This window comes from Styela clava, chromosome 3 (assembly GCF_964204865.1).
Source record: "Styela clava chromosome 3, kaStyClav1.hap1.2, whole genome shotgun sequence".
NCBI classification, from domain to species: Eukaryota; Metazoa; Chordata; class Ascidiacea; order Stolidobranchia; family Styelidae; genus Styela; species Styela clava.
In genome coordinates, this window is record NC_135252.1 from 12,982,320 (window position 1) to 12,996,348 (window position 14,029).

At 33.1% G+C, this 14,029-nt stretch overlaps 2 protein-coding genes across 2 annotated transcripts; one reads left to right on the forward strand and one right to left on the reverse strand.

Moving 5' to 3' along the window:
- Positions 1–201: 201 nt before the first annotated feature.
- Positions 202–4,115, reverse strand: LOC120342554 (myosin catalytic light chain, smooth muscle-like). Its single transcript, XM_039411435.2, has 6 exons — positions 4,008–4,115; positions 2,292–2,316; positions 1,895–2,038; positions 1,363–1,536; positions 1,062–1,139; positions 202–784 (listed from the first exon to the last, which is right to left on the reverse strand). Exons 1-6 carry the CDS (start codon positions 4,008–4,010, stop codon positions 750–752), a joined length of 459 nt encoding a protein of 152 aa, XP_039267369.2. The 5' UTR covers positions 4,011–4,115; the 3' UTR covers positions 202–749.
- A 17-nt stretch (positions 4,116–4,132) lies between these two features.
- Positions 4,133–10,835, forward strand: LOC120342521 (uncharacterized). The gene is made up of 3 exons (XM_039411391.2): positions 4,133–4,229; positions 4,686–7,434; positions 7,910–10,835. The coding sequence occupies exons 2-3, from the start codon at positions 6,325–6,327 to the stop codon at positions 8,066–8,068; spliced, it is 1,269 nt and encodes a 422-aa protein (XP_039267325.2). The 5' UTR covers positions 4,133–4,229; positions 4,686–6,324; the 3' UTR covers positions 8,069–10,835.
- Positions 10,836–14,029: the final 3,194 nt, after the last annotated feature.

Genomic DNA, 14,029 nt, shown 5'->3' on the forward strand with positions numbered 1-14,029 from the left:
TGACCTTATCAAAATTAAAAATTGTAAACCGTGTGGCGGTTCATCGTCCGCGTCAGACAAAGTTGTTAATAGTCTATACTGTGACAGATTGAATACCCGTGCTACTTCATTTTTGCCTTCGTGTATTTTGCTCTTTGGTTGATTTATTTCAAATTTTTTAGATTATACTACCAGCAAAGATCACCATGCCAAAGACACAAGCAGCATTCTCGTTATTTATTCAAATATTTCGATTTATTGTCGACAAAATATTAGACAATGACTAGCAAGAAACAAAAAGAAAATCCAATCTTCATTACAAAATGCATTGTGTGGTTAAATACGTTTGTGGTAATTACGAAGAGGCAATAAAATACTAATACAAAAGAATGGTTTAACCGAAGATAACCTGAATTTAGCATGATACGTTTTTAGTGCTCAGAAAGTGACAGATATTGATAAAGGTTCCGCTGGAGAGAGGGAAAGAAGAGAATGAAAGAATAAGGAGAAAAAGGCTGATTAAACTGATATTTGAGGCAGCCGGAAAAGGCGAGGGAGATCATTCGGCAAATAAAAAAACGAACGTTACAAAAGTATTTTAAAGGATCAAGCAGCATGACAAATGAAGGTATTCAAGTTCTGATTAAGTTATATAAAATCTAATACAAAAATCGTTTAGAAAGATTTAATATTGCTATAAAATTATTCTTGTATGAAAAGATTCATTTAAAAAATGTACCCCAATAAACCTCTTATGCTAACATCAACATTTAAATCTTTTTCTCGAGAAGAAATTTGCTGAAGTCTGAAATGAGATAAAATGATTTAAAACTTTTGAAATTCGAATATTTGATTTTAAAAATAATAATAAAAAAAGAAACTTTAGAACTAGAATTTTTCTAAAATTTTTATTTAATTTTATTAGATGTGTTTTATAGTGGTGTTGTATCATATTTTTATTTTCTTATTTTTCTTTTCTTTTATATACTTCGAAAATTTCATTTAATACGGTATGCTGTCATCCGAAATGATGTACAAAAATGACAAAAATCTCCGACGAAGTGAAATAGCCAAATATTTACCTGAATAGTTGATGGTTCCGCTCGAATCTTCTTGTCCATGCATCATTGTTGCTACTTTGCTAGTTGACATTCTTTCACCTACAAAACCATAATATAACGATAAGCACAATGTTTCTCTCAAGTAAATTGAAGGAAAGATTCAAAAAATGCAAAAAAAAACATTTTTTTCTCGAAAATGCTAAAAAAGCACTATCGCTAGACATATTGAATTAATAATTTGCAATTGTGATATATCGTTTATTTTATACTTGAAATACTTCTGCATATATAGTTCTACTTCATATGAAACAAATAATGTCACCTAAAGTTGTCAAAATATGTCTGATTTCAGCTCCTCTCAATGTACCATTGCCGTCTTTATCAAATACTCGTAATCCTTCAACAAAATCTTCGTAGCTTCCTTGTTTTGCTAGTTTTTGAATTTGTGACAATACTGGTAAAAATTCTTCGACTGTCATTTTTTTTGTTTTGAGTTCTAAATGAGGATAATGTAATTAAAAAGTTTATTTTAAATAAAGTCGTGGTCATTTATTTCAAAGTAAATAGGCTACTTAGTATATATTTTTATTCAAAGTTTATAGAAGCGACGAAATGATAATATTGTAGTTGTAGATGATGAAAACATTTAAATAAAACTCATTAACATTAAAGACACTTATCTTAGTTCATACATTTTATCTGTTTAATGTTAATAGGAATCAGGTAAAACAGCATAATAACAAAACGCTTTATACGTCCATTTCGTGTACAATTCTAAAATGCTTATGCTCTTGAACGAATGAATCATATTATTTCATTCCCTGGTATCCGTATTTTTACAACAATGTACTGACCTTCTTGACTAGGATTTCCCATGTATTTCATGACGTCTTCATTAGTGGGACATTCACCGAGTGCTCTAATGACGTCACCAACCTGGTGATAGTAGATCGTTTTACCATCGGAATCGGAGAAAAGTTCGTAAGCTTCTCTGACATCTGTATCAGTAATGCATTATTGAAAAAAACATTGAAGAGGTGGAATTTTGAATGTCAGAGTCGAATGTTAGTTTCCTTTTATAATTTTCTTTTATTTATGTGAAATATATTTTTTTAGATTATTCGGACTTGAAAGCATTCCAATTAAAATTTAAGACAGTTCGCACCACAACAATATCAAATATATATAGCAGGAATAAATTTTAATAATTTTTGCTGGTATAGCTTATGGATAGTAATAAAATATTCTCACCTTCAATTTGTTGTTCTGTAAATTCCTGTTAATAAAAAAAAAATGATGATTTTCAAACAGACTATCCATAATTTACCTTATACAAGAAAGCAAGGAAAAAAGTTCAATGCTCTTCATTGAAATATATTCCTATCAAATCATTCTCAATTTCTTCGCATTTTTCGATCAATTTCAGGGTGATTGAAAAGTAACTCCCTATTTTAAAATAAATACAATTTATTCAAATGCTATATCATGTTTCATGTTTCTAAATTTATGTGTATATATTACTTAATATATGGCAATTTAATTTATGTTCTTGTTTTCCTTTCAGATTTGTTTAAATATTGTTCAATTTCAATCTTTTCAAATTTATTTTATTTCAAAACCCTACAAAAATGGCTGGACGTCTTACTCTACAGGAACGTGCCCAGATAGCCGCGCGTTATGAAGTTTGGGGATGCATTGTTCAAGTGCAAAGATGGTGGAGAACTATTAAGGGAAAACATGCCCAAATTGACCCGAAGACGATCAAGAATTGTCATAAAAAACTTATGACCACAGGATCTGTGGCTGATACTCAAAGAAGCGGTCGTCTTTCCAAATCCAGAGATCCTGAGGTAGTGCAAGTTGTTAAAGAAATGTTTACCCGTAGCCCACATAAGTCAATTCGTCAAGCAACAAGAGAAAGTGGGCTCTCCTTTCATTGTGTACGTAATGTGCTAAAAAACGAGCTTAAATGGCGTGCTTGGAAGCCGCATTACTGTCAAGCACTCTCTGCAGAAGACTTTGACATTCGTATGGAGTTTGGTGAAATAATGTTGGCTTGGTTTAGAGATTGGCCCAACCTTTTTAAAAATATTCTATGGAGTGATGAAGCTGTATTCCACATAGGTGGATTTGTGAACCGTCATAACTGCCACTACTGGGCGGAAGAAGATCCTCATGTTACCTGTGAAAAAATGCAAAATCGATCCAAAGTAACGGTATGGTGTGGAATTACTTTTGATAGGATTGTGGGTCCCTTCATTCTTCGCGATACCATGAATGCCGAAAGGTACCTCGCTATGTTGAAAGATGAAATTTGGCCAATTATCAGTGCTTGGGAAAATATTGAAGATTTGATTTTCATGCAAGATGGAGCTCCTCCACACTTTGCTATTGTTGTTCGTGAATGGCTAAATGCTCAATTTCCTGGAAGATGGATGGGTCGTCGCGGTTCGCACGAATGGCCTGCCAGAAGTCCTGACTTAACACCCTGCGACTTTTTTCTCTGGGGTTGGATGAAAGAGGAAGTCTACTCAACCAAACCAAGAAATTTGGAAGAACTTGAGGGGCGAATACGTGAAGTTATGACTTCCATCCCGCAAGAGTTTCTTGCGAAATCAGTTGATGCGATTCCTGGTCGACTTGAGAAGCTGGTGGCAAATAAAGGCGCCCATATTGAATTTTAAATAAAAGCCCATGCATTATACTTCCTTCTCATATTCATTAATTGTAGAAATTATATTTTAAAAATAAACTATAGTTTTTTTAAAATAGGGAGTTACTTTTCAATAAGCCCATGCATTATACTTCCTTCTCATATTCATTAATTGTAGAAATTATATTTTAAAAATAAACTATAGTTTTTTTAAAATAGGGAGTTACCTTTCAATCACCCTTAGTACTCAGAAAAAAACTACGAAGATATTTCTTTCAGACCCATTGAAGCGATAAAACAAATATTGTACTCACCATGTCTTTGCTAGGTACGTTTCTTGTTCTGATATTTTAGAATACTTGAAAGCTGAGATTGAATAACTGATTAACAAAAGAGAACATTCTACCTTTTTATAGTCTAAAGTTACAGCATGTAACGAAGAAGTGATAAAGTCAAAATTACATCCCGTGGATAGCAGATGTTTGGGAGCGACATATCGCACTTCGGAAATCGCGCCGAGTAGCCAATTTAAACTGGTAGGTAACAAAGCCAGATCATAATCCAATTAGCATCTTAATAGGAATAGTTCCAGTTTTAAATCATGCAGATAATTTAAATGACTAAAAGTAAATGAAATAGACTATTCTTCGAACTGTGGCCCAAGTTCACAATAGTAACTATATTTCATAATTAAAAGTCAGATGCCGGAGTATTTATATGCGAATCCGGGTACTTTTAGCAATAGTGCAATTTACAGTATATATTACCTTCTGGTCTACAAAATGCTTAGTAGCATATATGTCCTCATTTTTAATATTTTATGCACCACTGTGTCTTGAAAGGTTTGTCTATTTTGTCATCTCGACTGCTTATGAGCTGAACCGACAAAGATGAATGTGCAAGATGTACAGTTGATTTTTTATTATTAGTTTTTTATCATTACTAGTTTTGTTTGGATTCAATGAAAATTGCAATTTTTTGAATTTATTTAGATGAATACACAAAATTTATTCTGATGGATGGATTTATGAAATCTAAAATGAACGTTCTAACAAATGATTCACAGTACGGACGGGATATGACCATTTTCCGCCTTTGATGCGTTATGCCGTAATTTATATTCATATGTCTTGAATGTTGTTTACAGATATACATCATATCTCAATGTAAGAGGGTTTGCTTTACAATTTGTAGCGTAATGAGTAGCGTAAAAAATATATCAATCCGACACAAATTTGCCTGATCTGAAGTCGCAAAATTGAAAATTGAGGTAAACATAAGTGCATTCTATCTATGTGCTTCACGAAGCCTCGAATACCTAATTGGTATATATATCAGTCATTAGAGTATATTAAATTCTGTCGTAGCGGTGTTCGCGTTTTAGGCGTTTTATATCGCTGTCTGTAGAGACTGGCTTGCCTACGAATTTTTAGCTTTGAAACTGCGAAAAAACTTTACAAAAAATGGAGAGTTGTTGTTTCTCGTTGAATTAAAATTTTTTAATTTCAATTTTATGAAATTCAGTTTATTTCTGTTATTTACAGAAAACAATTTGATTATTTTTGACAAAATGCGAATACGCGATATTATCATTATTATCAAACGAAAACGAAAATTTAATCTTGCATCTGGGGATCGAAAATCAGTTTGAACTGAATTTGTTTGAACTTAATTTATATAAAAATCGGAAATGATATTAAACTCGATATTTGAATTCCAATTAATGTGTAGAATTACAGAATTTTGTGTAGTGCCATATGTCAAGTGGCAAATGAATATTATATTCATCACGTATCGCTATACACTCGACATAAATATTGACAAACGGAATGTACGAAGTATAAGCTTAATATAAGTTGAAGTACTCTTCATAAGTTAACGACACTCATTGTAATTTAATTAAATTTACGTTGGTTTTATAGTAGTTAAACATCGAATTTTTTTGTACCTCGCTTTTCCGCCTGTATTTTGCATATATATATATCTAAAAATAGAGCAAAATGAATCATAAAATTGAAATTATTAGTCTAAGTGAGGGGAATCCTTGAGATACCAGTATTTTATTGTGTCTCTTTCTGCCAAATTGTACTTAAAAATTTGTCAGTTTATCAACTGATGAATGCCAGCTAATTTACTACTTTATAATTGATATTAGGTCCGGGAAATTGAATCGTGTGACAATTAGATTTATAAAGATTATGATTTATGAAAATTAGAAAATACTTGAGGAATGATTGAGTAACAAGTTCGTAAGCACTAATTAAAAGAATTTGAGATGAAATATTGGTCATTATCTGTGCACCGAGCAATTTAGATTTTTATTCAATTTTAACGAAAACTTTTCGTAGTACGATGAGCATGTACAGTATTTTATATTTCCATTAAACTGGAGTATACTGTCAAATAGTATGAATAGTTTTCTTATCAAAGAGACAAACAGGAGAGAGAGTGTGATTTTGCAGATAACCACGAATTTTCGTACGACATTTATCAAAAATAAATTCTAAAAATGTGCAGAGATATTGTACTATATAATACTTGCTTCGAGACCACAGAAATTAGTGGAGTAAATCACTTAAACTAATGGATTACTCTCTAAGAACTCACTAACAACAACTCACTAAGAACAATATGCTGACAAATTGCAACGATTCGGAAACTGGATATTACCGCCATTTGAAAGACAGAGTAGCTAAAAAGAGGTTCAGAATGGCAAAAAATAAAATGAACAAATCGACTATGAAATCACCTCATATTTCATCTCACACTACAAAACAGTTATCATATACTTCTGACCATGTTGAAAATAAAATACAGTCTACTGCTGTTTTAAGTTACCTTTTGTGTTCACGAGAAAAAGAAAAGTTGTATGCAAATCATTCAATTGAACAAAATAATATTGTACATAAGCAATTGCAGGAAATAATGGCGAGAAGGCCTGTAACTACTTCCAGCATAAAGCCGAGTGACATAGTCAAACACGCTCCTCAAAAACACTCAAGAGCAAAAATTGGAGGTAGAGAAAAATCAGCTAATTTACATAGAGCTAGGCTAAATACCTCGACAAGATTTGATAGCGTTTCAGAGAAGATTGCGGATTTTGAAAAAAAGACAAATCGAGTCACACCAAATAGCTCTCAAACTACTAAAATATTTTGTTTGCCATATGAACGAGATAATTTCATGGAAACAAACGAGACATATTTAAATAGAAGAAGTCCTTGTTTAACTACGCCCGAAACCGTTCCTTTATATCACAATTCCTCACAGAACATGAGAGAATATCGTCAACCGCCCAATTTATCTGAGGGCTGGAGCAAGTCAAAAGGTACATTCAACCACCCATACGAGCCAGCACAATTAGCAAACTTCAACTCATATTCAGGGTATATAACTCATTCATCACGCCATCCTGAAACTCTATGTTGGTCCAGATATTATGCAAACAGTTTGATGTCTCCAGAAAATTGGTATTTTGCGACCAATGGACATATTATGAGTACACCCTTTCGCTATCGTCAAACTTGGGACGAAATACCAAGCTCAATAATGCATCGTAACCGACAGTTTAGAAAGAAAAACTACTCGAAAGCTTTTTTATTTGGATTTGTTTCTCCAACTGCAAACTCATATAGCGAAAGAGCCAAAAGAAGTGAGGAGGAACGAAGCAGTGAAAGTACAAAAAACCCTGAAAAACAAGATCGTACTTATGCCGCTGCAGTTATTGAAATGACTCCAAAAGTGAGAAATGTTTATTTTAAATAAACATTATTATTTGCACTATTTGAACTTTTTCCTACCAATCGTCTCCAATCGGAACACACTTAAATATATGAATCTACTTTTTTCGCTCTCTATGACCACCTAACAATGAAAGCTGATTCTTGCAAAGCATTTTGCATTCTGTCTGTTTTTTCTATTACACAAATACATAGAAAAATATCATGGCTTTACAGATATTATCATGATTTTATTATTTTGTTTGGCTACTCTCATCCGTTGCAAGATAATCCAATTCTGCTGATGTTTATTATATTAAGTATGTTTGTAATATATATGTAATAAGCAATTTCAAAATCATCAAATGTTTACAAAGCCAGACGGAATTAAAACTTCGATACACATATTTTGTCATTTATGTAACAAAAAAATTCTCAGTAATTTTTCAAAGCAGTGGCTCTGTCTTGTAACTTAATATGCATAAATCAATATACAGGTTAAAACAAAGCCGTTGCGACGAGGATCAAAAACATATTGTACTTCATTAGGAACAGTTCATCGACAACAACGAGGATTGAAACGAACTTTACTTGCTCTTCTTGGATTTTGTTTGCTGTTAATAGCAGTGATTTGTATTGCTTATCATATAATTTAACGATTTAATTTATAGTTCCTACTGTATGTGCTACTACTGCTGAATAAGATTTATAAAAAAAAAATTGCGTTTCAGTTTTTTATGCACAGTGGTCCTTCTGTATTCTGTTAAGTTGACATCAAAACTCGACTTTGAAACATTATTTATTTATTGGAAATATGCAATTGCAATATAATGCAAAAAAGCATTATGCTGACTGGACAACCTGACACTAATAAGGCTTCTAGCCTTTCAACACATTATATACTGTTTTCAGCACTACTTGTTACCATGGCAATGCGCTCTGTAAACCTCGACTGCACATTTAATTATTCGATCATAATGCTCAATTGTGCATAAATATTTAATACGAAGTGTACTTGTGAATCGTTTTCACCAATTTATTGTTGCTCTCGTTGAGATCGCTGTTGCTCTGGAAAGCAATCGCTTTTCTATGCAACTAATGGATCAGTCAATTTCCAATTTCCAATAGGCTACTTGAACTTGATCGAAGCCGCTAGAAGGCTATTAATCTTATTTTTTCAAGTTTCCCGATATTTCACCGAAGATTTCGTTGTTTTATTTTAATTCATGGGAACACTTTTAAATAACGCATATATATGAGAACATTTCACTTGACATTCTTTCTACGTATTTATATATTTCAACATTGCTTTCTTGTTTTTATTATGACTATTTAAATGTCGTTATTTTAGCAAAAGTAATAGATTAAGAAAAGTAATAGATGCATGGAAAATTAACATTCTACAGTGATTTATTGATTTAATCGAAATGTCTAGAACAGGGTGGTCCAAACCCAGGCCCAAGGGCCACATGTGGCCCGCCGCATCATTATATGTGGCCTGCGTCGCATTTGCGCGAGGGTAATCAAGAAATGCCATTTGGTGTTGTTTCGTCATAAAAATAACCAGAAAAATCTTTTGACATATTGTTGTTACACCGCCAATTCCACTGAATTGACTAGTGTATTGGCTAGCTGAGGTAACTAGCAAAGTTGAATGATGTGCTTGGCATTCTAAATTTTTATTTGGCTTTTCATCTTTTTGGTCGGGAATATATGCTAACAAAATAAGCTTCATAGAAAACTGAATATCGAATGAGGAATCTATTAGCCTAGGTTGGCTATGCCTGGTCACTAAATATTTATGTTATGGCCGAACAATACAATTCCCACCGGGTGGATTTTTGTAACCAGCCTAAACAGTATTACAAAAAATGCTGACTATATGTCAGAAAATTCAGTAATTACCCTTCTGCATCTCAAATTTGGTAATATTCGGTATTCAATCAATCTGCAGTTACTTGTAAGTTATTTTGTAAACATTAGTTTAAAAATAAAGCTGACCAATTCAAAAATATTTTTAACTGGGTGTGGGAGGGAAAATACCACAATGCTTGCTTGATATGTCCGCAAGTTGTGTCGGTGACAACATAAGACGGCACTTCCTTCGTTATGAAAAATTTGAAATCTTACACTAAATGTATTTATATAGTAAGATTTTTGCATGTTTTAGTGAGTTTTTTTTTGTAATTTTTGCATGCTTTAGCTTAAAAAAAAAGTCAAACAATGATCAATGTATTTGACAATAAAAGTGTTAGTTTTGTATTGCACTGTTTACATATTCTTGGCACTATTGTGGCCCGCGAACAATACAAAAATAATAGTGTTGCCCGCGAGGTCGACAACCTTGGACCACCCTGGTCTAGAAGCAACTTTGGAAACAATTCAACGAGTGTTCTCATTGGGTATATATAATAACTTTTGGGTGCTCCCGAAGTATGCGAACCAAGATGGCGGACATCGGAACGTAACATGGGTAACAGGTTAGGGTTAGGCGATAACTTTTTTCCAATTTTCCTTATTTTAGTCCTATTATCAGTTCGGAGACTAGCCAAGAGCCTCCCGTAGTATTTATACCTAAAATTATGGCCTAACCCTAACCTAGTACACATGTTACATTACGATGTCCGCCATCTTGGTTCGCATACTTCGAGAGCCTCAATTTTTGACTGAAGTGTACATATGAATCATTCTGTTAAATTGTTGCTGTTGTTGTTGTAAGCTGTGTTGCTGTTAAAAAAAAAACTACTGTGATTACTGAATCGATTTCAATTTTTAGCACTTGAATGTGACTGAAGCTGCTAGAAGTCTATAATTTCAGAACGTATACTTAACTTCTAATTTTTCTGTTGTGAAATTTGACCTTGAAGTCCATATATACTGCCATATTGCTTGAATATCAGGCTTCTATTTGTTTGAATTTGAAATGTCTAAACAAACTATTTTAATGATGGAATATATCTCATCTATATAGACAAAAAAGGGTACTCCTGAAGTATGCGCACCAAGATGTCGCATAACCCGAAACCTAACCTGGTAAACCTGAGTTCAGGTCGTGCACCATCTTGGTGCACATACTTCGGGAGGTCCGAAAAAAGAAATAGGTTTATTATTTACTCAATGGGAATACAGCACTTGCTTGCATAGTGGTAGTGAAGATTGGTGACTTGACATCTTTCATAAAAAAACGCGATTTTAAATGCGCGTTAGAAACCATATTCAGGACGGATAATCCACGTAAATAGCGAGGTGCAGTTCCTACCACTTCTCGGCAGCTCCTGCCACGAACGAACCGCGGCGTCTCTTGCCATGATTTTATGGCGCTATTACCGGTATATTCACAAAGTCATGTACTAAATTTTAGTTTATCACAGAGAAATATATCTACTTAAACCTGAAACCTAGCCTCAAATTCATCAATACTGTATCCTTAAGGAAAACTTACCCAAAAGCCATAAGGACAACTTACCCAAAAATTTTCACATCAAGGGCAGCCCGGCCCTTACAGCCAACATGCCTTGGTTTGTGGCAGCAAAATTTTACCCGCCATTGTCTTTCAATTTGCTGCCGTGGTACCCGCCTCACGCCATTGGTTTGTGGCAGCTAAAAAGTCAACCGCCATGGTTTGACCATAGCGGCCATGGTTTGGAAGTCCCGCCATGGTTTTGCGGCAGCTTCAGACGCCACAAAATACTTAAAACTGCACTTGAAAGCAGTGCAAATTTTCATTCAATTAAACTAAGTCACCGTTACTAATAAACTACGTGTTACAGTTTGGCGTAGGCACACATCTTCCAATATACCTGGAAATAATCAACGAAAAATACCTTTTGATTCTTTGGTGAAATATTGAAAATGAAATCTTGAGGAATTCTGATATTGAGGATGCAGCATTGATCTTTAACTCCTAATAATCTTTACTTTATCGTATTATTGCAAAGTTTTTCAATATTTTGAAATCATTATTTTGTTGAGAAACGTTTAAGTAACTGCGATAAATGAGTACCAACAAGTTGTAACAACTATTTTAGCCTAGTTTATCTGTAGATTCATGGCCTTTTTAAATTGCTGCAACATTTTTAAAGATATATTAACAGATTTGTTGGATTTTTTCCTTGCTGGACACGAAGCTGATCCTTGGATCACTTTGCTCAATCGTTATCGTTGTTGGTCTTGTTCTAGGTGATTGTAGCTGTTAGGCAAAAAATCACTTTTCTCAGCAAATTTTCAGTATAAATATATATATTTAAAGTTAATCGTTTTTAATTTAATTAGAATTTGTATGTCAACTTTAATAGAAATACATTATTGCGTACAGTGAGACAAATGCGCGTAAGCGTTTAACGTCATTATGAGTGCAACATAAACAATTTTTATTTTTGGTATTATTGCCTCAACGTTTCTCATGAACTATCAGCGCGTCAAACTGATAAAATCATCCATTGCAATAACGACGTTAATCCTGAAAGGCACTCGCGTATTACGTTCAAACAAAATGGAAATATTTAGATCGGTCCAAAGTTTCTGATTTTCATCCTTCGTTGACAAAAAGTCTTATTCGTCAGTGCTATTTCGCAAAATTTCAAATTTTATGACTGTTTTGGTCATACTGACAGAACAAATAACAACAGCAAAACCAACATATAATAAGGCAATAACAAAGTTGGAATGTAGATTGAACATAATGGCATAGGATGAAAAAATAGTTTTTAATTAATTTTAGATGTGTAGATTATAGAAAAAACTCAACTTCATATAAAGAACTCAATATTTAAATGTAATGCAATCCAAATGAACTTACGGTGGATTTGTAATATCACTACAATCGCGATCACTCCATTAAATATTGTGGCTTTCGCATGTGCCTTTTGATCATACTTTTATGACAGAACACCCATGAATATGAAATCGTAATCTTGTTTACCGTAACTTTCACTAAAGCCGACGCTAGACTATTATTGCGTCACCAATGTTAACGTCGTCTGTGATTTCGAATTCGTGGAACGTTTTACTACATACAAATCTTGGCAGAAATTGAGTTATAGTTATTGCATGTATCGATGTATATGTCTATGTTTCCTCTGTTGTCAGACGACGAATACCACTCTAACGCCTGCACCGATCCCCCAGTCTGTCCGACACACGTTAACGAGGCAATGTCTTTATTGTCAATAATACAGTAGAATGATCCAACCGGATAGCATAAAAATCAGTAATATTCAGTAGCTCATATACTAATTCTCAATAGATGAAAATGTACTAATCAAGTATGGAACATAGATAAATTATATTAAAACTGGTTTGTCATTAAGAATTGTCATTAATTACTTCCACTAGCAAAACTTGTTTGGCGGTTTATAATTTTAGAAAATCTGATTTTACTGGGTTTACGACGATTCATATTATTATTTTGAAAAATAGCAGTAAAATTTAACTAAAATACCAAGATTAACCGATGAGATTTTATGGAATCCTATTGACACAAGATTCATCTGCATTGAATGTTGAAACATGAGGTAGGCTAGGCTTCGACAATCTTTTTCATATACCTTCCGGCAGAAAATGGTTTGACGCTTTAAAAGTAAAAGTGTTTCAATACAAGCCAGAAGTGAACTCGTCACGAACCGGCACTGCCGCGCTCGGTGGTTGCCGATCAATGATCTAGTCATTTTAAGTACCTTATGCGGAGCGTACTGTTGCTAGTGATTGCGTGTTGACAAAGGTTGCCAAATAGTCTTATAGTGACAATAAAAAGTCTAATAAAATAAAATTATATAAAATATATTATGAAAAATAAAATATAAATAAAATACTAGTATATATAATAATAACCCATTGTTGTCATGAACGTAAATTAATTTTGTCAGAATTACTCTGCACGACATGACTTCGACTAGGATGACACGCATGTTTGGAAGACATGTATACAACAAGATATGCGTACCTTGCGTTGTAGATAAGAATCAATCAATCAAGCTGATGAATCATATTTCATAAATAATCAACATCAATTTAATATTTTGAATGATTCATGATTTTGTTGCTATATACACAAAACTAAAACGGTTTATTTGAGTTACAAAGACTAATTGCCAAATTGCGATTTTTGGACACATCTTTACTCCAAATCGCTTATATATGACGTATAATCTTATCTTAATTAAAAAGTTGCATAGATACTGCTAACGTCATTTCATGTTTATGGAAACAGTCTAAATCTGATCAACACTCGTTATCTATCGAAAGACGGTCAGAAGAAACGAACAAACTGTTTTTTTTTTATTGCGAATATGGCAATCATTCTTACCAGTTGAAATTTGATTTGAACATTGTTTTGCTTTACTTGAGAGTACGATATTGATAACTTCATTATTCCAAGATAAAACACATTTTGACTATCTTAATTTTTCATTTTTTTTAATTCATAAAATCAAAAAAAATATTAGAATTCATTTCAACGCTATGATATGATTTCATGCAACTGCCAATTAAATATTTTAGATGTTTATTTTTTTTTATAAAATAGTTTGTATTGACAAAATTTCTAAAATTCCCTCAAACACCGATTATCTGAATTTGATATATAGAATGTATATATTGTCAATAGCATTTTCTGAAGC